This window comes from Cuculus canorus, chromosome 2 (assembly GCF_017976375.1).
Source record: "Cuculus canorus isolate bCucCan1 chromosome 2, bCucCan1.pri, whole genome shotgun sequence".
Classification (NCBI taxonomy): Eukaryota; Metazoa; Chordata; class Aves; order Cuculiformes; family Cuculidae; genus Cuculus; species Cuculus canorus.
This window is the reverse complement of record NC_071402.1, coordinates 88,360,633-88,388,397: the sequence shown is the minus strand read 5'-3', so window position 1 is coordinate 88,388,397 and position 27,765 is coordinate 88,360,633. Positions and strand designations below refer to the sequence as shown.

General features: G+C 37.7%; 1 protein-coding gene across 2 annotated transcripts in view; it reads right to left on the bottom strand.

The window, feature by feature from the left end:
• The window catches only part of GMDS (GDP-mannose 4,6-dehydratase), a 414,275-nt gene that overhangs the window by 230,941 nt on the left and 155,569 nt on the right, over positions 1 to 27,765 (bottom strand). For both annotated transcript variants that reach the window (XM_054057322.1, XM_009569286.2), the window contains 2 exons: positions 23,688 to 23,880; positions 22,730 to 22,834 (listed from right to left, as the gene is read on the bottom strand). In XM_054057322.1, the coding sequence (XP_053913297.1) occupies positions 22,730 to 22,834; positions 23,688 to 23,880 (298 nt within the window). The remainder of the gene's footprint in view (positions 1 to 22,729; positions 22,835 to 23,687; positions 23,881 to 27,765) is intronic.

The window sequence follows — 27,765 nt, the reverse complement described above, 5'->3', positions numbered from 1 at the left end:
TGTCTCTAGAGATGCTGGCACAAGAAAAAAGATGTTGATTTTTTTTCCCCCTCCAAGTTTCCACAGTTCTGGCATAGGTTCTAGTGGAAGCCTAACATGTTCAAACACATTGTGTACCCAGTGCTTCTACTAACCTAAAGGAACATATTTCTTTTAACCTATATGTGTTGTAAATGATATATTTAATGAGATCATTAAAATGTTTTGATTGCCTGAAAACCTACATTGCTCATAATTTCCATTCTATGAGAAGATTTTCCATTTTTTTAACAAGCTGAAATGAAAAACCAAAGCAACACCCAGTTTTCTAAGTCCGCAGTCTCATTTAGCTTATACTGATAAAAATCAATAACAATTACTCTGAAGTCAATGAAGTTATGTCAGAGTAAACCAAATGAAAAATCAAGTTACCAGTCTTTAGATTAACCTTCCATATTTTGCATTTAAATGGAATTTTCAACTGTATCTTGATTGAAACAACCGATATAGTACTGCTTTTTGTATAACTAGTAAAGCAGCTACTTAGCATATGTTAAACTCTCACACACTTTAATTGTGTATCCACTCAAATTAAAATAACAAATTGTGTTTCTCACAACAATTATACAAAGTAGAAACATCGCTGTTCAGAAACAAAGGAAAAATCACTGTTAAAACTGCCATTTTCCTTCCCGGTTCTTCATAATACCCAAATATTAAATGCATATTTTACACAGCAAGTACAGCTACGTTTGGATGAGCTTGCCAGAAAGTCCACAATCAGATTTTTGCAAAATGAAATATACATGGAATAAGGGTGATATGATTCATAAGCAACTCATTGTAAAGTCATGCACTGCATGGGAAACATCTTCCTGACCTGAGCAATAAATCATTTCCTTTCCGGAACATGAGACACAGTGCTTTAATCTTTACATTTTAATCCTGTATAGCATAGCTAGAAATACTTTGCTTCATTATAATATTTCTAATCTCTTGCTCTGTCCTTTAGAATTGTAATAGTACCTTATGACAGTGGGTTCCTCAGATTTTTAATACATTTGCAATGTTTTTCAAACATTTTCAGTTTGCATACCCCCCAACTGTTTTCCAATGGACATGTGAGATCTCTGAACAGGAAAAATAAAGGTACCGATAATACGCATGCTTCAATATGTTATTCTTCATCAGCCCCCTGGGACATAATCATGTAACAATAAAATCCACAGATCACAGATTGAAAACAATGGTCCAATGACACAAGCATAAAATTGTCCCTCATTATCAAGTGACACTCATTTGATATTACTTTAAAATGTGTGGTTTCAATAAAATGAAGTCGTACTAATTCCTTTAAATATTGCTGACGAATACATTAAACAGCATTTCAATTGAACTATTTCCTTTTACAATATATTGACACACATTTTGAATTTTCCAGTGTCAAAAGTAAAATACGCTAAGTCTGCTTGGCCCCATTTGCACTGCACTTTTCAAAAGAATTCCTTGGATAATGGAAAATACACTACTACTTCTATTTGAAAACTGAGGACATTGAGGCAGAAAGGTAAAGGAGTACAGAGATAGGAAGCAACAGCAGCAGGAAGGCAGCACACCTGAGGGGGTGATGCTCTTCAATCCAATCTCTGCCACCAACATCCACTCGCAAACTGAGAACATTTGGACAGTTGAGGGCAACAGGAGGTCATATGAACTTGGTATGGAGGGAACAAAACCTAATGATTTTTATAATCTGAGTGGAAAATAAGAAAGAGAGAAAGACTGGGTACATCAATAGGGAGAGAACGCAGAAAGTAGGGAGCTTTTCCATTTTCCAGTGGGCAGAATGATAGCATGAAGCTTATCTGGAGGGACAACTAGTAAGCTCTGTAAAAGAGACACGTGAATGTTGGGTGAAAGACCTACGAAACGCCACCAGAGGACGAGAATCAGAGGTGATGTTTGTCACAGCACAGGGAGCCACCCTCCCCTGTGATTCAGTGGAGCTAACCCTCCACTGGAGATCTGTCATCAGGGCTTTAAACTCTTCACGACTGTTTTGCATACAAACAGATAGAGGTTTCCAACTCTCAAAGAACAATGACAGAATGATCTCTATGACTACACAGCAGCAGTTCTCTAAAGTGACTGTGAAAAAATGACATTGAATTAGTAGACAATCTGCATGCGTAACTTGCATGTTTTGTAACAGAAAGCTATTAGGTTTCACATTCAAAATGCCTTTGTTCAGGACTAATTACACATCTCAGATCTATCAAAAGGGCTTGTTAAAAGGACAAGGTGACATACCAGCAATAACTGCTGGGCAAAAGGTGCTATTTTAGTATATTTCCTCCATATAATTTTTCTTAAATTAAAATATTTCCCCCCCAGGAACTGTACACTGAACAGGAAAAGGTGAGGCATCAAAAATTCTTATAAAGGAAAACCCAAACATTAATACTGAAAACAATATGTAAAAGTGTAATTCCTGTTCCCAAGTTTATGCTTTTAATGGCACTTAGATAAACAGAGCAGTGTGTCACTTACAGAAAACTTAACCTTTTGCTCCAAACTATTCACTTTGATTTCTTAATCGCAGTTCATATACACTACATTTTAAAACAAAGGTAAATGTCTTTAGCCACTCTGATTTGTTAACACTCATTTAAGTAATGTTTTTTAAATTGTACAACTTATGTTATTGAATTAAACCTCTCATTTTAGCTGACACAGAGTTAGACAAGCCCTTACGTGTATGAGTTATGGGTAAGCATGAGTGTGCTTGCCCATCAGCACAGACTATATTGTTTAAGTGTGTGTAAACAATTGGAGTTAAGTATATGCTTTGCTGAACTGGTGCTACAATAGCTAGAAATGTATGCAACCAAGAGGAAAATCCAGCACTCATACAAAATGGAATTACCATGCAGTCTAAGGCAACCTAGACATAGAAACTAGATTTTAATCTGTCTTAAGAAACTGGATTTTAACCTATCTATCTTGTTAAATAGTTATCAAAGTTCAGACATCTGTGCCCTTAAATCTAACACCCCTACCCCTTTCTCCCTGTCTTTCCCCTCCTCCATCCTCTCAGCAACCAGTAGCACATCAAAAAAGGTGCTGTTTGATGGTTCAAGCTGAGACATTCAGCCTTTACCCTAGCACTCCCTTGAGATGAAGCAGGCAAGGCTTTTAATCTTACCTGGTGACACATGACTGACTAATACAGTTTCTTGGACCTTCTGACCTCTGAGAGACTAAGTCTGCTTGGTCTTTCAGCCTCTCCAGGTGGCTAGGACATCAGCTTGTGGTGGGTCATATTACAATCCAAGTTTTTCACAGGTTTTCCTTGACTTTCTCTGCACCCATACTACTGCTAACTTTTAATGTACAAAATTCTGAGTATAAAACGTGCTATTTCACTTCAAGTCAGGGGTAAAAAGAACTTTAATTTACTTCTACTGAAAGTGAGTGTAATAAAAGCTAGCCTTAAAATCAATCGCAGTGGCATACAACTTTGCTGAGTCAGTGCTGATCTATTTTCTTGGAGAGAAAAATGGTCTAGCTACAGTCAAATAACTTATTTGAAACTTTGCCTCCTACACAAACTAATAAGCAATCCTAGAAGGGTTTTCCACTTACAGTATAACTCAAGATGTTCCTAAATCCATGTACCTCCCTTTTGATCTTTGTTGCTTAACTGCTTTTCTCTTAGAACTTTCTTCTGATTCACAGAACTGTCACTTTGCGACAACGGTAGTCCTCAAGGCACCCTTTATGCCCTTAATACATCATTTGGTAAATGTGTTTCAAATTTCATAAACTACCCTTTTCTACAAGAGTCCTGAAGCCACCAAGAGCGAGTCTGGACATGCAGTTTAACTAGATTTCCAGGGAGCTGGAAAGAGCCATGGGCAACAAGTAACAAGATGGGGACTAGTCAGAGCTGGAGGAAAGAAGAAAAAGAAATCAGCTTCTTCAAATACAGGGGACACAATTGTTCCTAGTACTTAAACGTTGCACATAAAATGCAAGGTACTGCATTTCCTTCCATCTTCTGTGTTATTAATAACCAGAGTTTCATTTGGGATGTAGCGAGAAGTACATCTCCAACACCAGTGATGGTGCCAACAGTTCAGTGTACTAACCACCAGTTGCGATGGGCTGTAATTACAAGCATGAGGATGAATTCTTCCAGCTACAGATACACCTTCAGACTCACAGCAGAATAATCAAGTAAACACAATGCTCTGACAGAAGAGTAAAAAAAATAAACCTGTCCATTCTGCCTGCCTCAGCTGTTCCCATTCCCCAAGCTCTGCTTCTGCACAGGGACAAGTGGTGCTGCTGAGGACAGAAGAGGACAACACTGAAAGTCATTATCTTGGACAAAACCGAAGCAAAACATCTGAAATGTAGCTTTTTAACAACAACCACCTTGAAACAAGCTTCAAAGTAATTATGGGGCAGGAGGACACACACTCTCCCAACCCTAAATCAAAACCCCAATCCTAACAGTTTAAGAAAAGAATAGGAGGGAAAGGCAGAGATAAGCTAATAATACATCAGGAAGACTGTAAGTCAGCAAAGACAGCACGTCTCTTCTGCTCTTGAAAGACTTGGACATGTTTGGCCTAGCTGTATTGACCTCCTGTATTCAGAGAGCCAATAAAAACATTATTTCACCTAACCGGAGTTACTGCCAGTTGCTTAAACTTCCCATAAAAAGTTATGTTCTTATTTCAGAGCAGACTATGATCTCTCTCAGGAGACCCTGAAGTTAAGCAAGGGTGCTACAGCTTCCACACCCAAACCCTGAACTGGAAACACCACCAAGCAGAGTGGCAGCGCTCCCACAGGCAGAAAAGATACGTCAGGAGGTTGCATAAAAGCCATTGCTGAGAACAACCCCCCTCTGGGACAAACCCTGGGCACGTTACTAATTTTCACTCTCAAATGAAAAAACGTTCAGAGGCAAAGAAAAAGACACTTTAATTACTAAGAAAATAATTTGAACACAGGAAAACAGCAAAATTATAGCGGCTTTTTGAAATGCACATTAATTTCAATGAATATTCCCTTTTTCTAAAGTTGCCACTGAAACTGAATCCCAATCCTACATTCTTTCCATGTGGGAATAGTGTTTCTCTAGTGTAATTAATAAACTAAATAAAAATCAATATGAAGCTATAAACCCAGAGAACTCAGTTTTCTGGCAAGATAAATTGGTGCGGTTTCACTAGTCAGATTACTTAAGTTTACAAAGAAGAATCCAAACTTAAACATTCCATCATTACCACCTCCAACTGCAACAAAAATTTTACATAAGAAAATGTGAAACAAAATATTTGGAAAGTTATTAAAGTGCAAAACCCAGAGCATCTAAACAAAATGTCCATTTACCAGGGTTCAACTTGTCATGCTCATTGCTATTTTAATATCCGTATTTTTAAGAACACTCTTTTCTTTCTGGACTTCTGAAATTCATTGTTTTCCTTTTTTTGTGATATTTCCCATTTAAGTTAGTTTACATTTCCGCTAGGAACAGAAGAGGCAGTCAGATCACCTGCTGTTCTGAGATGCCTACAATACTTGAGCACAATGGGGTGAAACCAGGACACAAAGTTAGCCCAATTCTGAATTTCCTGGCTTTGTATTTTTAGTAGGACCTTTCACATAATTTTATCCCCATAGGTAGCTGTGCATACTCTCAGAAAAACACACATGCACATACACACAGTCTGTACATGGTGAGGAAGAAAGCTGTATATTCTAGCACTAAAAGTTAGGATTATGTTTGCTAGTGTTTTTGAACCACAATGATACAGTTTCACAAAACACCTCTAGATTAATTACATCTTATAATTTACTTTTTCCCTTATAGGCTTGTCATCTCTGCAGAGAGTAGACTTGCTCTGAGAGCAGAGAATACTGCTTAGTGAAGGGTCCTATGGAGTCTGAACTAAGAAAAGATAAAGAATTGCAGAAAAAGAAAAAACTAATTCACAGGTCAGCCTGATTAATGCTGTCATGGAAAATGAATAAAAACCTGGTTTATGCTGCGAATTCTGAAATCGTGCATAAAAGGCTCTTAAATAAAGGTTCTCATTTAGTCATTGCCGCATAATCCTCTGTATACTTGACTACCAAGCCCTTAGATGCAAACAGTTGGGAGCTTTATTCTGAATATTAACCAATCAATCAATCAATCAGTCACTGCAGACTTCATTTTTTTTTCCCCATGCCTTAGTTTCTCACACGAAAAATGGAGATAAAATGCCAACGTCTTATAGAAATTTGAGAAAGTTAATTATCTTGATATTCCTGACACACTGAGAGAAGTACCCTGGAAGAGTCAAAAAGGGATGAAATCACTTTCAGTGCAAGGCTTGAAGAGTGGCCAGGAAAGAGGCACAGAGTAAACCTGTTGTCAAAGAACTCCTTTCTTGCTCTCTGCCCTCCACCCCAACTGAATATCTAATTGTTCAGGTAAGAACTCTTCATTCTGTGCCTGTGGGGCAAAAAACAAAAGTGCAATCAAAGGCTTTATCAGAACACATAGGCACAAGTTCGAATTCAGTTTGTGGAGGCACCCCTCATTCACTCATTACACAATTTCTGAACTAACCAAGTTTGCAATGTTCCTTTTCCCCCTCCTTTCACACTTTTCAGGATGTATTCATATTTGCTTCTTTTCTTCTGCCCACACTAATGTCTTCAGAAGATGAGAAAAATGTAACTGCTGTGGCCACAGAATTCTTAAATTTCCTGCTGCAATCTAGAACCTACTTCCAAACCTGGACAAACCTGAATTTTAAACAGTTCCCCAATGCACACTGAAGAGTTTGTCCCTTAAAGGGCAGTTTATCGAGGGGCTCAAGGGGCAGGGAAGGAAATCTCTGAAATTTAACCCTGAACCCCACGTGAACCCAGGGACTGGGACTGCATATTTTCCACTGTCCTGCCATCTGCTGCTTCACTGCACATGGTAATCTTTGGCAACCCCACTGAGAGCTGCCTGTGCTATGGCTCTGTTCAGACAGGGTGTAGAAAGAAAAGACACTGAGAATGTCATGGCTGGCTGACCAGACTACTGAGATCAGAGAGATTATGCCTCATTTGCTCACCAAGCCCTGCCAAAAGCAACACCATTTAACTGCAGGTACTCAAAACCCAACAGGCGTGTTTAAAGGAATTCTAGGCTTAAAAAGAGGACCATTCATAATGTGCATTTGTTGGGGTTACTGTAGCTACCACCTTTTGGCAATTATTCATGACAGTTTTAAAGGAAAGTTGACAGTGCCCAATGTTCCAGGTACAAGTGATTTCTGGCAGAAAGAATCATACCTGATTTACAGGACACACAGACCCGGAAGATGACTCCAGGTAGGAATAAACAAAATAGACCTAACAGTGCAGTAAACAGAGATAAACAGAGAAAAAAACATAGCTATTATTTTAAAACAGCTACAGCCTCTTTATCTCCCGGCTGTGAAACGCTGCACCATATGGGATTATGTGCGTTTGGTAATTATATGCATAACCTTCATATGTCATCTCATGACAGGGGACCTCCCTTCAGCCTAAGCCAAATCTACATTTGTTCCCCAGAGCACCCGCATAAGCTCCAGATGCAGCAGGCAAAGAATCAGCTCTCAAACTGCGATTTCCTCTGACCACACTCTTCTGAATAAGGGCCCCAACCCTTTCAGTGAGCAAATGCCAAATGTTTACCCACAGAACTTACTATTTCAAAACTGTAAAAGCTAAGAAATATTTCAGAAGTGTCTTAGAGCTGCTAAGAGATATTTTCGAAAGGTGTTAGACCTGCAAAAAAAAAAATACTCTAGGATACAGAGCTACTGTAGGATTTTGAACTGTATCACACTGACACTAACCGCTGTTATTAAAGTATATTCCCCATTCTCCCTGCTCATGCCAGAAGTACTAGAAATGAAGATGTAATTGTATCTGTGTCTACAACAACATCCTGCCCTATTTCTTCACTCAAATATGGATCTTGGAAATGACATTGCCTTTTCTCATATCCGCTTGGGAAAACAAAGGTACTTCAGTAAGATAAGTTTCTCCAGGGGCTGCAGAACTATGGTTGGCAGATGTCACAGTTGACAAATGCTCTTCTAATTGCAAAGGGACACTACAAAATTGTCCTCTGACGTAAAATAGACAGTTGCTGTCAGGCTTTCTTCTTCCCTGCTGCTCTACTGCCTCCACTCTGTCTGCCTCACAGGGAGATCGGAAAAGAAAGAGAAAAAGCCACATAAGAGAGGAGAACAAGGTATCTTTTTCCCAACTCCAGCTGTGTTGGAGCCAACAGACACCATTGTTTTGATGATTCCAGGACGCTCACATCTCATTTCATCCCTGCTTGACAGAAGTGCACAGCAGAGGTGGTAATGTCCTGAAGACTTATAGAGGGAGCTCATGAAATCCTTAAGCAATTTCTTCCTAGAAATGGCCCTTCCCTCTGAGTGCTGCAGTCAAAAAACCTCGACCTCAACCTCCTGTTAGTAGGTTCTGCACCCAGGCAACCCTTGTGGCTCGCAAGGGAGTTCTGTAGTAAAGCTTTGTAAACAAAAGGTAAGGCATGAGCATCATATTAAAATCAGTAAGGCAAAGAGAGTAAACATATTTTCTACCGTATCTTCCTTTTGATGTGACTGCATAGCTTGAAAAGAGTGTGAAGTAAAAAGTTACCCATTAACATTCTCAGTTTAAACTGCCTCTCTGCTGTTAAGCTCCACTGAATCAGAGCTCCCGACTCCCGCTTTCCTATCTTGACTCATAACCGCAGTGATAGCCATGAAGCCAGGCAGAGCCACTTCATAAAATGTACTAAATGAAGCAACTTTTAATAATGACAAGGACTGGCAGGTAGCCATATTAGAGGAAGAAAGTCCTAGTAGGAATGTCCTGCAGCATAAAAGTCTCTGTTGTTCTCATTACTGCAAAGGAAGAAAATCTCTTTAAATGCTTTGGATTCAAACGATCATTTGACAGAAACAACGGATAAGACAAATGGCTGTAACACAAGGCAATTAGATTTCCTACCACTACAATATCTTACTTGGCTCCCATGACACAATTTCTCTGTTATTCTGCCTTGCCGTGGTAAAGTAAACTTACAGGCTACCCAGAAAACAGATGAGTGTAATCAGTCCTTTATAAATTATATCCCTTCACTCAAGCAAAGCAAATAACTTTGCCTGCTCTATAATAACTGTTTCTAATACTTCATTTATTCTTTAAATTGTTTATAAAACACTTCAAGAGAGGTCAAGATGAGAGAGCAACAATAACTGGAGATTAAGGAGACTAAGCATTTTGCGCCTGCGAGTAAACACTTTGGCAATTGTTGTAATACAAGATATATCTACCAAAAAAAAATCAGCTTATTTATGATTTTATTGAATATGCACATTACTTCATCTGAAAGAGAGTTCTCATCTTTTCTGTAGCTATTTCAATTCAAATTTAAGCAGTTGCACTGTTGCCTGATGTCACACAATGGCCAAATAACAATAGCATCAACTTGTTCTCTTATGGAAGAAACCTAAAGGAACAATGAGCCAAGGGTAATTGATCTTGTGAAGTTTTCTCCAAGTCTCCTAGGGAAGCAGAGGCTTTCTTACTCAGAGACAGAAGTATTAAAGCCCAGAGTGTCAGGAACAGGCAGAACTGACCCCAAAGGACAGGGATGTGAATTTACATGCAGGACTGGTATCTTTGGGTGCGGTTTCAAAAAAAGATTTCAAACAAAAGAGATCATCATGTCCTTTTGCACTCCCTGTGGCCTGGTTCTGCCCACTCCATTTTTTGTTCTTCATATGCCCACTTCATATGCCCACAGCACTGCTCCGGAAAAGAGAACTGTATAAACTCTGCAATGTCACCTCTTGAGCCACTGACTGTCACAATGGTGCAAATGCCTAATGAAGCTGAACCATGACACATCATTTAACATCAATCAATATAATCCACACTTTGGAAGTACATATGGATAAAATGATATTAAACCTTTAAACCCTTAGCCCTTTGGTGTCAGAAAAAAAATGCTTCTTAGTCATATTTCTGAAGAGCCCAGAAGAGCTCGCTAAGGAAACAAGTCATGCACCGTAACACCTCATCAGCCAATTAAAAAGAAAATCCCAAACAAGCTGCTGAAAAAGAAAAAAAAATTATGAGTAATTATACAGAAATAATAAACTTAAACACAACAGAAATATTTGCTTATGGATTTAAAAGTAGGCAGCACTATAGGCATATTAGCTTACTGAAATGAAACTAAATTCTTATTTTCAACAATTCCAATGGAATTCAATAAACAGTATTTTATTCGTGACAAAGTACTCCCTTTACCCATTTTATATGATAAGGTTACAAAAATGCAGGTTTGAGATGCAGATTTTATATCATCCCTATTCCCATTTTTCTTTTAATAGCTATGTGTCCTGTATCTTCACAAAGGCACAATGTCACGTGGAGCAAGAGACAAACACAAGCACTCTCCAAACTATGGCAGCCTAATACCAAACCAACAGGGATTATTTCCACAATTTATTTTAATCTCAGTAAAATCGCTGTCCGTGAACCAACATATTCCCTGGCACTACATGTTAGTCAAACACTGCAGCACTGTACAGTGCACGTCAGCCACAGTTGTACTACAATCAAGTGAAGCAGGTCACCCAAGCAGAGTGACATGCAAAATGGAACTAAGCAGCACCAAATTATCAAAAAGCTGTTTGTATTTTTCCTCAGAGTTAAACCAAATTGAAAATTGTATTAACAGCTCCTTTTCTCTTTCCTTCTAAAGTGGGAACTGAACCAAAACTGTCACCTGATCCAAACTCTTTGCTGAACCTAATCCAGAACTGAACCAAGAAGAAAACTCTGGATTATTGGATCAGATAATTTTCCCAGAGGAAGTTCCCTTATCACATAACTTTACATTTCAAAATTTTTCATGTTGAACGGATTCAGAAAGACCAAGGCAGATAAATATTGACCTGAGCAAACCAAACTGACTTGAGTCAAAGAAAAATCAGATCTGAAACAAACCATTTTTTGGTTCTGCATGCAGTTTTACTTGTGGGTTTTTTTTTTTTTTTTAATTATTGGTATTCCTCAAGCATCACAAGCCCATCGTCTTTTACTGTGGGAAATGCAATTTTTCTTTCGTTTTTAGATTGATTATATTAAACTTAGGAGGTTTTCTCATAAATGCTATTTTAGAGCAAAAGGCTAAGCAAACATTTCCAGGTAGCTGTCACCTACATAATTACAAAGCTGACTAGTTCTGCTTTTAGAAGTAGAAAATTATCAGATCCTCTTAAAACTATCAACATTATGCTTCTGTCTTGAAAGCCTTCTTCTGTAAAGTGCTCACCTTTTCAATACATAAGCGTATCAGTGCTTTGAAAAGTCTGAATGTTCTTGTCATTAAACAGCCACTTTGAAAATCTGATCATGGCAACTGAGTTATTATTCACTTACCAGTAATAACTGTCATTTTAAAATCAATAAAATCGAACTTAGTGTCAGAGTGTTTAAGCAACGAGACCTGAGTATTTGTAGGATCACAGCTATAATACTCGGTGTAATAAAAGGCAGAAACATTTCATTCCAGATAGACTACAGAATAATAAGAGGCATTTTGCTTAAACTGTTGAGGATCTGATTTTTCCCCTCTTAATACTCTAGAGAAAAAGCATATTTTAAAAAGCATCAAACCTTTCAGATCTTTTGATTCAATACCAAGTCTTTTGTATTAAATATTAAACTATGTGATTTTCACCAGTAAAAACAACATTAAGTTTGAATTTACTCTCATGTACATAATAATTTGGGAAATTTTGTTTTATTCTGCTTTCACAGCAAATTTTACTGAACATACTAATTCCTTCATCAGACTGTACAGGCAGCCATTTTTAAGCACCATCCACATACTCACACACATGCATACTTCTGGAAAAAATTGATGAATTAACATTCCCTGATGACTCTGTGGGGTTCTTCATGGGTGTTGATGTCTGGATATCATGGTCGATAAATGTGATGGCAAACCAGATGATATCACTGCATCACCAAACCCCACAAGGAACCTGTAGAACCGAAGCAACCAGAGACACTTAACTTACTTGCAAGTAGACCAAAGTTGTGCAATAACTGCAGCACACTAATGAACTTAAACCCAGAATTGCTTCATTGCATGATTTCAAAATAAAGAGCTTATTTTTCCTTTAAGTACAGTTTAAGGCTATGATACTTTTCTTAAGCAAAGCATTATTATAAGACACAAGTAAAAATTTAATAACCTGTTATTTGTTGGTTACTTTTCCGACACTGTTTTGGCAATACATCTTGGATTCACCAGTACAACAACAACTGTTGCTGGTTCTTTAGTAACACCAGCTCTTTAAGAACTAGGCAGCAAAGGTAGTGTTTGCCTACATCCCAGCCCGAGTTCCTGTTACACTAATTCTACTCTGCTTTTCTTAAATATTACATGGTCTGTTGGGACCGTTAAATATGCTAAAAATAAAAGAATTGTATATGTGCTACACTTTTATTTGTTTGTGTGAAACTAAAATAGCTTTTTAAAAAAAGCCTTTATTTGTACTACATGATCAGTTTACTAGTCACAGGACTCATTCACAGTAGCACCCCTACCTGAAGATGCAAACAAAACACAAGCTAGATGGTGTCCGTTGCATATGATTTAAAGAAATGGACTTGAGACTATGAGAACATCGAAAGTGTCTTAGAAAACAGAATATCTGACACTTTGAGGACTGAAAATAGGAACCATGAACTAGAATACAGCAAGGACTGTTATGTTAGACCACGGTGAGCTGAAGGCAGAGACACTCTCCAAAATTTAAGAACACCGGCATTTCTATGAGGACACACCAAATATAAGGGAGACCTATGGATCTTCTAGCCCAGGTGTAAGACAAGCACACAAGTTTCACTACAAGTCAGATGATTCAAACCTGTACCTGGAAACTGCAGTGTATCTGGACAAGTTATGGCCCAGGACACACAGTGGCACACCATTCTGCTACTCAGAAATGGAAATGCTTCAGACCTTACAGAGGGCAGATAGTTGTCCATGATACCTGAATGACTACGCCAACAGATCACAATAGCAAATCACACCACTAGCAACAATCTATCTGTTTCCCCATCTCCTACTTTCCCTACAACATACCTAGAGGATATTAAAAATCAATGCAAGGATTTGAGAAAAGGAAGTCACATTTCTGCTGAAAAACACACGTTAACATTAGGAATTACTGGCCTGATTTTCAGTGGCAGTATTACGGAATATTTATGCAAGCAAACAGTATGGAAAAAAAGGAGAAATTGCAAACTTAAATGCCTGGTATGGTCACAGGATTGGCTTTACTCAAGATTCAATGGGACTGTAGCATAAATCCGTAAAGAAAAGTATATCGCTGCTATCATCGCTAACCGAAAAAGTGCTTGAGAGCAGGGATAATGTTCAGTTCACTCAGCTTTCAAGATTTCTATAAAATATGGGAATTTTAAGGACTTTTCCTGATCTTTGAAGGAAATGTCTCCATTTATCTTGAAGAGTGCAATAATGGTAACAAAAGATCTTGCTTGCTTTTTTTTTACAGTCTGGAGTAAACAGAAACTCAGTGTGAGAGTGCATAGCATACCAGGCAACTCAAGTATCCGCAATCGCTGCACACATGACTATCAGTGATTCAGAATACAGGCATGAGGTGGGGCTGAGAAGAGAAAGGTGTCAGCAAGAAAGCACAAAGAATATTTATAGCTTAAAAGCAAGTGTTTCAAAAATTATTCAAAAGAAATAATTGAAATGCTTGTGTGTTACTGATGTTTTTCTCATGTCACTTAGATATGTTTTACGTCTAAAATGAGCTCTGAATTTTCCAGATTCACTCCATCTGACTTGGGATTATTATAGGATCTTACTTTAAAGTTTCTGGCAAATATTCACAATCCACCTATTGATAGATATTGATGCATTAAATGTCTTAATTTAAGGTTTTAATAGAAATGAGAAAAGTAAAAGGTTGTAAACTGGATGTTTTAGTTGCTTTGCTGGACAACTATTTTACTAATTGTAAATCTATTCACATTTAATATCACAAAATCAAGCTCTCACTATCAGAAATAAAATTCCATCAGCATTCCTGCAGCATTTCTACAGCAGTAGTTCTCAAACTCACATTTCCTAGGTACAAACTAAGTGAAAACATGATATTGTATTGTATTCTCTCTCTCACCTTGGTTTTAATTTGTTTTGTCATATCAAAGAGCAACACCCAAGGGTTTCATTGGAGACCGGCTAACTACAACCCACAATCCTCTGTTTTAACAGCTATCATTCTATAGGGGCGAGATACAATATAGATCAAAATATGCAACTGATATTGCAACATCAAAATAACATGTGGTGTCAGGTTTAATTACAATAAATACTTGTAAACTGTTTGAGAATAATCTTGCTTTTGGATATAGCTTTCATTTGCCAATTGGTGCCTAACAATTAAGTAGAACATATAATTAAATTTTACATGCCTCTGAAAGGCAAATCCTTGAAAAAGAAATATTTTAGCATGGTTGGCAAAGTGTGCAAGAATCACCAATGTGGGAAACACAAATAAATGACAGTATATACTGTTATAAATCCTTGTAACAGAGGTTAAAATCTGCTCAAAAAATACTTGCAGTTAGATGAACTAGACTGACACAAATCAACAGTCTGTCCTGCTATCAAGATTTTCAGCTATTTCAAAGTGACATTGGTTATGTTTATAAAAATAAAGCTTTCATGCACATAATGGTCTGAAATCAATCTACCTACCCATGCAATGTTTGTCTGTGTGGTTTTGCTTCATATTTTTAAACACACTTATCTGGCAACTTTCAGTAAAGACACTGTAATCAAGGCGGGAAAAAATATTGTTCCCAAGATCAAATCAAGCTCTGACCAAGCACACTAACTTTCTCTTTGACCTCGAATAAAGTAGCTTACCTTCCTATGACACTGCTGTAAAATCCTACTACGTGATGAATCTTATCAAAGTTGATATCTGATTATACTTAATTTCTCATTTATTTGGTTTAATGAATCCTGAAGAATTTATTGAGGAATAATCACTTGACATTTCCTTCCCCAGTGTTTTTTTTAATGACTAATAGTGAAATTATCTTATTGTGAATTAGTGTCTCTATTGCTCAATTTTCCATATCTTAAATGGGAGACTGGGCTAATTTCAAATAACTTTCTCAGAACAACGTGCACTTTTAATAGATCTACTTTTAAAACAAATTTTTAAGTTATTTTGGGTGAGCTATTTTAAGCAAAACAGGATGCATGCTGCTGAGGAAATATTGCAGACACTAAGATGGGCCTGGTGAGCGTGGCAGTCTCACTTTATTCATACAAGGTGTGTGCATGAAGCTGCTTTCAAGGTCCTGCACCTGGTAGATGATGCCCAAGATTTGAAGGTTGTGCAATAAGGCCTACAGAGTCTCATGTAGTCAGTAACAACTCTGAAGTGATACTTGGGCTCTGAAGATGACCTGCAAACAATTTCTAATGGTTGTTACTTCATAGTCCCAGGGGAACACTGGCACCACTGATTTTGGGTTACATACTAGGAAGTAGACAGAGCAGAATTAGACTAGTATATCACACAAGAAATATATATATTCAAGAGAATTTGTGTGAACAACCATAGTAAGACAAGTCTTCAGAAGTTTAGGAAATAACAATGAATAAAATACTAAACATTCATGACTTCTGGAATATCAGCAATCTAAGATTCATTTATGCAACATATGTCTTGCAATAATAATGTGACTTTTGCTCTTTTTTCCTTTCTTGCCTCTGATTATTTCAGAAAGACAAAGACATTATTTAAATTTGAGGTAAAATTCATAGAATCATAGATTCATAGAGTTGGAAAAGACCTCAAAGATCATCAAGTTTGGCTGTCAGCCCTATACCACCATGCCTACTAAACCATGTCCTGAAAATCTGTAAGAACACTACTGGCGAGATACATGCTCTGACCACTATATTTCCCATTGCTGTCCACCATATCTTCCATAACATTTATTTCAAAGGTTTGGGCTGATATTTCATTAAAGGAAAAAAATCTGCATACTCTTCGTTTTAGAAACTAATACTGATATCTGCTAATATAACCCGAGAAATGTTGAGAATTATATTCTAAGGCTTTCAGAATTTAGGAGTCTTGATGTTTTGTAAGTCCTGTGGATGCTCTGCTTCTTTTTGAGATTAAAAAGAAGTTGAAATCAATCACAGCAAATAGCAAAAACTGTAATATACTTTTTTTTTTTTCAACACATAAGCCACAAGAAAGCACATGATTTAATGACAAAAAGATGCATCTGATAAGATAATAATTTGCTCAAGGAGAAATATGGGTTGCGAATACAGCTGCTCCAAAAATCTAAACCCACAGGCAAGAAATTATTTAATTTTTGTACAAGCTATATCCATAATTACTTAGATAAACTAGTGATATACCCCAGAAGAGTGCATCAGAGAAGTGTAGAATCAGAGATATTTTGAGACTGAAAAGAAAAGAAATTAGGAGATGGTAAGGATTTCTACAAACGATTGTTACAAAGACTGAATCATGAAGATTTCAGTAATAAGACTGTTCAACACAGCATCTTCCCTCACCAGGGACTCACTTGAGAAAAATATCTTTTTATATCCTGATTCAGTTCGTGTACCTGATTGTTTTGTTCCTATATGTGATAAGTTCCATGGTACTGACCTGCGCTACCTGGATGCCCAAAGCTAAGGGAGTGCACAAATGCTCTCAGCCTTCAGTTCTTATTTAAGAAGTCTAGCACTGCTTTTAAAACACTGTCTTGCAGAGGGAAGCCCACTTATGTTGGTGTGATTGTACTGCCTTCATATAGCAGTATTGGCTAGTACTAGGAAGGTGACGCTAGAAGTTTAAGATTAAGGTGACTTATTAGCAACATAAAAATTAGGCAAAAATTTCCATATACTGCGATGTTTTCTGATCAGTCCTAATTAGGCTCAGCATCAGCAGAATTAGCTGAATTCACTTACTGTGTAACATCAGATCTTTTTCAAGGGGAAAACGCATATACTTAGGTAAAATAGCAGAGGTATTATCTGGCATTTCTCTATTATTACATTAAATTTTACTGCAAATCCATTTGTATAGGTAGACCCTAATGCCCACATTTAGCTCCACTGATGTTTGACTTCATGTGTAGATAAGAAAACACCTGCATAGATCACTTAGCAGGATCAGTCTCACAGCAGGGAGAAAAAGCCAGTAAGAATGCATGTCTTCAGGACACTGCATGCTTTCTCTGTTGAAACATGCAAACTAAAAAGCATGAAATGATTTTGGCTGCTCTATAGCACACAACTGTGTGAGTTACTCCTTTTACATTGGCTATGGTATCTTGCCACGAAGTTTTCAATATGCTAGGCAGACGAACCCTGATGACAGAAGCCAGTCTGCATTCTTCTCATCCAGCAAGGAGTAAGCAAGACACAAGTAATGCTTTGCTGATTTCTTGCTATTTAGATATACCTGTGGATTGGGAAATTTTCTATTACGTGAAAGAGACATAGCTCTGCACTGAAAATTTTACATACTTATGTCTTTCATAGGCCTAAACTTATGCAAAGAGCACTAGCAAAAGCCCTTAGTATTTCCAGTGGTACTAGGTTGACCAAGATCTCCTTGAACAGCAATTAGTTTCCTCAGCCGAAGAAATGAGAAAGGGAAATCTGGCAGATGTTGGCTACATCTTTTTATAGGAGATGCAGAATGGCAGCTGTTACAGTAGGGATTGTAGGGATTTCTTGTGAAAGTGAGTAACAGATGTCACCATCTGCTTCTGCCTTCTTTATGTAACAGAGGCAAAAGGAAGACAGAGAGCTTGTTTAAAACAAAAAGGTGACAAGAAAAAACATAAATTCAGAGATACCCAAGCATATTTAGAGTGAGTAGGGCAACCCCTTACCCTCTTCCCCCTGGCAAATCTGTGATCCAGATGCACAATAAAAGCAAAGAACACTCCCCACTCTCTTTAAATAATGATTTCTTTTCATTTTAACCTTACTAAATGTACTTTGACAACCTTCAGCCTGCAATCTAACGTTTAGCCATTTTCTCCCCGGCTAAAAGAGATCAGAGAAATGAGCAGTTGTATCCTTTCCCTCTGGCTATACACAGCAGTGGTCTGATGACAACTGCTTTACCACGGCTGGTATCAAACAAACCAAAATTCCCTACTGAATGATCTACACAACGATGTCATGTGTGGAGGCAAAGCATTTATTACTTAAGGGGGAAAAAAAAAACAACAAAAAACAAACAAAACTTCTGCTGTATTGTGTCAGGAAACATGCTGTACATGTTTGTACATCTTGGCAGATAAAGATCAGATGAGGCAAGCAATGAAGTGGTTAACCCAATCACAAAGTTATCTCAGACATCCAAAGACGTATCTTGTAAGCCTGAGAAAACTTCTTACACAAAACTGAGGAGAAAAAAAAGTCAGGGCTTGTCTGGGAAGAAACAAATGACACTGTCAACAAGTGGTTTGCTTTCTCACTCATAAAAGAAGGTATTAGTGAGATCCAGAGCCCAACAAAAGAACAGGAATCTTTCCAATGGTGCAAAAAAGGCTTGGATTGAGCCCCAGCTTTCCTGAAAAATAGACTTGCTAATTGCCTCACTCTTTCACTGTCAAAATCATCATCTCACTGAACAGAAAGAGCTTTCCAATATTGCTATAGGGCAGACATTTCCACACAGGTAATACTGGAAGCCCTGTTCAACCACCACCAGCAACTTGGTGGCTACCACCTCGCCCATTTGGTATCACATAATGTTGTCTTGAGAGAGGAGGAGGGGGGGAAGGTAGGAGAGTAATAAAAAAATGTGCAGCATTCTGGAAAGCTTTTTAAGTGTATTTTTCTTTGTTCATATTTGGAAACAAGAGGCCACCTTGTAGCTTACTACCACTGTAGAGAGCATTTTGATTTTCAACTACTGTCATATTTAGACATATTAGCTTCAGAAAAGGAAAAGAACGTTCTCTTTTGGCATTGCCATTAATCAGGAATTACTTGAGTTATAAGTGGATAAAACTGATGAAAGTAACTAGCTGAAGAAATTAGCTTTAGCAAGGTATACTGCTAATACGAGTCTTCCCTCAAAGCAAGCAAATCATGCTTATCTTACATTACCAGATCATTACTGGAAGTACTATGCCAGACCCTCAGCTGGCATAAATCAACATGACCCTATGCATTTTGGTGCAGCTGTGTTGATTTATGTGAACTGAAAAGCATGTACTGGTCAAAAAGTGACTATTTCATCTTAAGAGACTATAAAAGTGACTAAGAAATGAAAAAAATATGTATAATAAAGAACAAAATTAGAAAGGAAAGTACTACAGAAAGGCTCAAAGTAGATGAATATTTTATTAAGGTTAGTCTAACAGAGCCATTCATTTTACTCCCTATGAAATTATATAATGTTCTGTGTTGTTACATATACATGTATGTCTTGAGTACGGACCCAAGTGTTAGTGCAACTTAATAATGCTGTTCTATTCACAAAATAGGGTGTGAGGCTCAGACAGTGGGTTCAACCAACCTGAAATTAATCACTGGTGTTTTTTGTATGGTCGCTGTGGCTGGCAGAACATGAAACATCACCCTTAAAAGCAAGACTACACAGCAAACTTAAGTGTTCAGATTTGCAGTATGGTGTCATATCTTAAGAAGTACTCCTGTTATGGTCTTTCTCTTATAAAGCAAGATAAAAGTAGAAAATCAGACAAATTTCTTGAAGCCAGCACTTCTCTTAAGCCTTGATAATTCTGAGAAATAGGGAATAGAAATATATTAGATTTAAGTACTCTTTACCCTTATAAGCTCTGTGTAGCCTTCACTGTTATTATACAGGCTACATGAGATTAACTACTGGTGCTCCTTTTGAAGTTAAAACCAGGAAGGTTAAGGAAAAGAATAGGTATTCTGAAATAAGAGGTGTACATTCCTAAATTCCTTTCTCAGGGAAGCAGCTCCTGAGATTAGGCAGGTCTCATTTTCACTAGGCTCATGTATTGCTGCCCCAACAGTATAATACATGAGCACTATATGAAGAGAAACGACAAAGCAGGCTCTTTACAACTGTCTGTTCAATTCAGCCCCAGCGACCAGTCATTTGGCAGACAACTGCCGTTTGTCATCCTTCACCGTGAGTACTGGGACTTTAAATGCAAATACTTCTGCATTTCATCACAGTCCACACTCAGGCTAATAGGTACCAAAAATGCATTCTGTTCATCCTTGTGATTGCCTTACAGTGTAACACAGCTTATGGATGCCTTCCTATGAGGACTTGTCTCTTCACAGTCTTTCCAAGTAAATACATTCACTGTAGGAAGCTTACAAAAATTGTCAGAGGTATGATTAACACTTCAAGTACTGGGAGAGAAAACCCCCACACTATCTTCCTGGACAGATCAACTCTGCACCTGAGCAAGCGGCACTGCCCTCTGCTTTCCATAAATTCCCTGGCATTGTGTTTTGTGTGGACGGGATACACTTAGTATTGCCATCAACAGGGAGCTGTATTTGATCAATTCAGTGTAATACTAAATCAACTGGTATAATGGTATGAAATACTGGAATAAAATCTGTTTTGATTTATTTAGATATTTCAAATCTCTGAAATCAGTAAATTGTCTTTTAAAGAAGGCCAAATCATAAAACATTTTAAAACTTCCATGTATATGATCATCTCTGCATAGGAACTAGAAATCTCAATTAAATCTTCTTTTCCTCCCAAAGTGCTTTTGCTGGCTTCAAAAACACTAGGAAAGTGATAAATGGCTATTAAGAAACAAGGTCAAAACTACTTCACTTCAGTTTTCTTCTCTGTATAAACTGACGTTCCTCCATAAAAACACAAAGCTAATGGCCTTGGGCTGTGATTACGGTTGCTTTTATTGCATGTCCTCCTGCTAATGCTAACAGAGTTGACCAAAATAATTCCTAAGATAAGATTCTTGTTTGTGGCATAAGGGGCTTAAAACTGCATCCAGCACTTACACACAACCAAAAGTTCAGCCTGAGACTTCAAAGGACAGATTTAAGTTCTCCATGTGGACAGTAAGTGTGTTGAAAAGAGACTTCAGACTGGAAACTCCATTGCAGCAGTGACAAAGCTTGAACAAATGTCAGATCAAAATAGCAACAAGCTCTGAAGTTTCCCTCCTTCAGCATGGCACAAACCTATAGAGGAGCAGCATAAAGGGTAAATGTGTTCCTATAATTTCCAGCTGTAGTTCCTTAGAGTTGCTAGGAATCATGTCACTGCATATCCCCTCATTCTTTATGTTGGTCAAAAGGTTCTAACTGCATAATGATACCTCTGAGCAACCTGGACATCAGTTTATAGAGTGTACCAAGAATATATTAAGGCTTCTACATGAAACAACCTAGTGAATTCGATTCCCTTTTAAGTTTGAACTTGTACTGTCATCTGGTCCAGTGAAGCAATGCACCAACTTCTATAACCGAGTATTTGATGCACCACTTACTATAAATGCTGTTTACCCAGTGTACTAGAAGGTTTCACAACTGTGGCTCCCAAAGACTGAAATCAGTCTTTAAATACTACTGTCACTTACTCCTTTATTCTTTTTTTTTTTTTTTCTTCTTAAAGAGAATTGCAATTATGGTCTATTTTGTATTTGTAGCTATGATTAAATTTATTATATTTTGTGCCAGGCTATAATTTATATAATTGCACTCCTGTAAAATTTGAATTTATTTTTCATTTAGAAACAGACCACAATAAAAGGCTTCTACATTGTGAATCTAGTTTCCCATGTTAATTTAACTTTAGAGTGTTTTCTACAGTCACAGTACTTTAAGGGCAGAGGAGAGTTGTCATTGTAGAAGAGACTTTTAATCAACTGTGGACTTTTACTCAAACTAAATATTAATTGTTCATAAAGTGCTGCAAGTGGAAAAGGGATGATTAAGTGGAATTTAAGCTGCACTGCTATTAAGGATTAAACAGAAATGTATTTTAAAGCCATGTGTTGAAAGCAGTCTTGTCAGAAAGTATGGGACATAACCCACATTATTTTCCAAATATACCAGGATGTACTTTACTAATCTTGTGATGTTAGAGAGTCTATTATTTCTGTCTCCTAATTTGACATTTATATGCAAATAAAAATCTTGAGTAGAAGTCATACGTGAAGTTGCACCTGTTATGCAGTTGCCCACCTACATGCTTAGAAACCTGACTTTTAATGTGTCATTTTAACATTTTAGCCTTAACTTATTACTAAGAGGGAAAGAAAACTCAGGGATGCTACAACATCATTGCAGTCTTCAGAGTACTAATACACAAAAATAAATACACAAGCCTCCCTTCACCTTTAGAGGGCTACAAAATGGAATATGATGCTTGAAAGGAAAAATTGCTGTTCTGTAGGCTCTGGGACTGCCAAGACGGCTGTATTAAACATAGCAAATAGCCTACAAGTCACAGCACCCTCGCTGCAGAATTTTGGCAAGTTTAAATGAAACCTGTGGATGCATTGTTTCATTTTTCCGGTCAGATGTATGCAAAGTTTGGAAAAGTTTCACATGTTTTTTTCTAACCTCTCCTGGGGCTTTCATGATTGAAGAGGATGCCGTTCACAGCAAAAAGATTGTAGGCCTCTCTGAAGTTCACCACAATCCAGTAGGCATACAGTTTTGCTGCCCCTACAAAAATAATTTTAAAGCATTACATACTCATACACATGCTCTGCTCATAGCTCAGACAAACACACATACACATTTCTCTCCCACAAAGGATGAAGTCCACATTTCAACAACAGGGTACATTAGAATTTGATTCGTCCCCTACTTGTGTCACATTTCACTTGGTAAAAATATGCAGTCCAATAAAGAGCAGCTGAGTGGGAAAATACTCCTTTTCCTTACAGCCTCTGAGCTGGCCAGGAAGTGTTACAGCACTTTCTCACTTCTTTTCTTATGAACATTCAAGTATAGCTTTTTTTTTTTTTTTTTTCAACAATATAATTAACTCAGCCAGAGTGTGTGAAACACGCCACTGTGGTGACCTTGGCTAATAAAAAAAGAGAGAACTACTTTGGAGGAATAAAAGGAAAAATATAACACTCAAATTGATTTAAAACTTTATCACCAAAGTCCTCCATGCACATTGCTTTAATAAGTGTTTCAAATTTCATGTGAGTGCACGAAGGAAGAAGTGAGCTCTTGGGACTTTTTCATTTAGGCAACAAAAAATATGAAACCTTATCACTTCAACGGTATCTCATAACCCTTTGTGAAGGAAGAGCCATCCTACAAGGGCTCTCTACCTCTGAGCTGAATGAACATACTCTTGTAAAGTGAGATACTAATTTCCAATCCCCAGGCAACGGCAGCAAATACTTTTTATACAGTAATTCATACAGGAATGCCTCTCGACATGTCTAGTCACTTTAGCTCTATCACCATTCTAATCTCACACCCAACTGATTTCAGCCTTGAGACATGAGCAGAGAGAACAGACAGACACACCACACATATGCGCATCAGCAATCCTCACCATAAGGCGATCTTGGGTAAAAAGGGGTGGTCTCCTTTTGCGGGATTTCTTGCACTTTTCCAAAAAGTTCACTGGTGGAGGCTTGGTAGAACTTCACAGAGTTGATAAGGCCACAGGTCTTAATGGCATCTAGGAGCCGCAGAGTGCCGACCCCATCAACATCAGCAGTATATTCCGCTAGGTCAAAAGAAATCTTGGAGAGAGAAAGAAATAACATCAATCTTACTAAAGGAACCAGAACATGCTGTGATCATATACAACCAAACGAAGTAATACATCACTTGTCTCAGACCATCTAGACACTTTTGTACAGAGTAGATGCTCAGTTTACAAAAGTACCCTCAAAGGATTTCTAAGAATAAACAAGTAATTCCATAAATAGCAGAACCAAAAGACTGGTGTTCCCTGATCTCACTCGCAGGACTTTTTCCCATGTGAAGTAAGAGGTAAGCCTCTCCACAGTGGGAGCATTATCGGGCTCTCTCACATCTCCAAAGCTGCCAATTTTCATAATATTCACTTGGGCTTAATATCTTTGACATGCTTGAATTTGTTTAAAACCATCCAAAGTATATTTAAAAGAAAAAAAAAAATAGTTTACACAGGGAGCATGACAGCACAAACGTATTAAAAACTTCACAAACTTTAAACAAGGTCGCAAATTTTGTAATTTAAACACACATCAAAATGGAGAGAAAACTAAGTCTTAGCTGCAATCAAATGAGACTCCTGAGCCCACCTGACTAAGAGGTACTGAGATGTGGCTTTTGCACAAAAAATGGTTAGGGGGATGATGAAGTAAAGGGTAGAGGCATCTAAAAGAAACCTGACAACTCCAGCTGACATATCCTTCCAAGTATGATAATAAACTCATGCACACCGCTAAGCCTAGACTCTTCTTTCTCTCCTTGCTCCTATAGTTTCTCAGTTATCTTTATGAGGGGCTTGATTCTGGCATAAGCCACAAGACAATGCTTGGGTTTAAGCTTTCAGAGTGTTTCAAATATATATTAATGCTATTCCTTGCAATTACAGAAGGAAAATAAAAACCGGGAAATGTAAGCTGAAGGTGTTATGACCACTTGAATCTGCAGGCAGGAGAAAAAGAGTGGTCAGAAGGGAGCTTCCTCTCTTGCTTGGTGCACACGGGCTGGTTGTTTTGATCTGCCAACAGAGGTCCTGGACCTTGAAGAATTTTCTCCCATCAGCGTTCAGACCGGAAGCACATTCCTCCTTCCTTCTACATCCTCTCTCCAACCCAGCAATTTTGCTTCTGTATGCCAGTTTTTGAAAAAAAAAGTTACCTATTTACATTGCCATTATTATAAAAGGAGAATGGGACCTTTAGAGCAATCTCCTCCATCGCCCTGACCAGGGAAGAATTACTGTATCTACGTCCCTTCTGGCTGATGATTAACTTTCAAGAATGAGCTCTAGAGTGACGGTAGTGTTACAGTCTCTTTATATGATCTAGGCTAGAGGTGGGTGAGACACTATCAAAGTCAGATAGTACAAATCTATGATCCCCCTTTCATTAGTCTTCAGTGAAAGGGTAACTACTAACAGAGTAGAGGGTAAATGACCATAACTGGACAAGCTGAGTTATCATAGTGAAATAGTGTGAAACCTGTCACTTACTAGGTAACTTTTTGCAGATTCAGACAGATAGCCCTGTATTAGTTCCTCTTGTTAAGCCACTTTCCCTATTCAGTGATCGCAACAGGTTTAAGGCTTATTTACACAGCAGATGAAATAATAATCGATTAATTTGAATTTGCACTTATGGTTAATTTAACACAGGTATGAAATAATCTAAATTGCATTACTGTGCTCCAAAATAAAAATACTCTTACAGAGTTTTGATCTGAAATAGCTAATGGTATGAACAAAAACAAAGTTTACTTTTTTTTTTTTCCTTAACCAAAAGGGAAAAATAGAAATCTGATACTTTAGCTTGTTAATCTGGTATGACCCAGCTGAAACTGAGTACTGATCTACTGAGAAGTGCTGAGCATTCTTTGTTTAAATCCATTTGGCACAAAGATGAGAGCCTCTTAAGGTCTCTCAGCTACACTGTCAGATAACTCTTGGGAAAACAGTTTAATGGATAGGTGATACAGTCAATAAAGCTCTAATGAACATAAATCAGTATTTTCACCATATGGCTAGCACCTTCGTGCATTGATAGGTAACATCCCAGCTCTCTAAGTAAAGGCAAAACACTTAGTAATTGTAGCAGAACCAGGAATTTACCTATACTAAGGTATTGTTTCCAACAAATACCCTGCTAAAAATACCTTCCCAAAATGCAAATCTTTGCTTACGTGTTCTACTACGAGAGTAAATATAACTGAGGTGGTCTTAAGTCAGAGATCCTAGATTGTAAAAACTCTTAAGCAGAGCAAGCAATGACCCCATGGGGGCAATGAGCAATACCAGGGGCTGCTCTCCTTGGCTGATGCAGAGACCAGTTTCACAAGAGATGTCTTTCCCTATTGCCTTATGACTGACCTCAGTCTTCACCTAAAAAGATCACTCCCTGGGGTGTGAGGTAACTGTGCCTCCACGCTGGCTGGGTCTGAGTGTCCTCAGGCAGAAACCACCAGCTTTGCGCTTGTTTGGTGGTTTTGTAATGCGGACTATTGTTCAGCAGGGACGGGACTCAGACCACTAACACTAATTTCTTTTTGGATTGCAGGTTAGACTAGAATGGTATTCACAAAAATAAAAAGTGGTTTATCCACTAAAACACTGAACACCAAAAAAGCAGGACATTGTGTGCAGTGTGGGGCCAGTAATGTGGCAAATACAGATACACGCATACTGGATTTTAATTTGATTCTAATTCAAAGTTAACAATGTAAAGGAGTTTTTAAAAATACAGGCTTGACTAACTAGTTAAAAACGAAGCAGGGCAGAGCAGAAAATGGTGTTTAGTTACCCATTACAACATTATTTCCCTCTTCTTATACACATTATTTTGTGCAAGACCAGCAGGAAGACTGGTGTGAAAAAAAAAAACCAAACCAAACCAAACAACTAACAAAGAACAAAACAAAAACCCCAAACACCCAAAAAATCAAAACCACAGGGCCCTCATTAAAAGGGATGTGTAAGAGAGAATTGACATGCATACACAACACAAAAAAGACCATGGTCTGAGTTACAGAACCCAAATATAGAATCAGATTCAATAAATATTACTCAGAGAAATAATCTTCACTGGTCCACTAATGTTAATGGGACTATGATAGAATAAAAACTTCATGGAAATGATTGTAAAGGCAGGTGAATGAAGGCTAAAACCAAACAATTTTCTGAAAGAGTAAACATTTACCCAGTGGAAAAACCAACTTGGGTATTATCAAGACATCAGTGTTTTCAAACAGTCTTATTTATGACAGCTATATTAAGTGTCTGAATTAGGAAGCTTGTCTCACTGTACACCAATAAAGACAGTGGTGAGTCAGAGCACAAAGCCTAATGGAGATGCTCTTGACCATACTTTGGAGAACCTGTATACACACTAGTTTTTTAACTTAGCTATCTAAGATATTTGCTCCATTCTAACCTCAAAAATCCCAAACTATCAGTTACTGTCAATTGCATAAATATAGCCAAGAAACTAACAATTTTTTTTTGAAGATGACACCGGGATTTTTTCTAATGACTGGAGCAGAGAAAAGAAGTTTCTTTGCCTGGCAGAAACTTTAAACCTGAATGTTTTCTCAAAAAATATTGAAGGCATGGATCCAATATTTCTTTGCCCTCTTTGGACAGACTTTGCAACAAAGGGAAAGCATGACATACCAACGAGACAGAGATTGCCTACTTGGAATACGTTAGTCTGAGTGCCCTGACACTCCCTCCCTATGTAAAATTGGGACAGCGTGCTTTTGGACTTGTCATAGCTTTATCTCTGGATATACTGTGAATGCGTACATTTTAAGATGTGTCTATTTATTCCATTCAATAAGTAATGATAGCAGTGTATCATTAAAAATGGACAGAACAATATGGAGACAGTTAAATCCTTGTGTAAAAGTACTTAATTTCCAGGTTTCCAGCCATGAACACA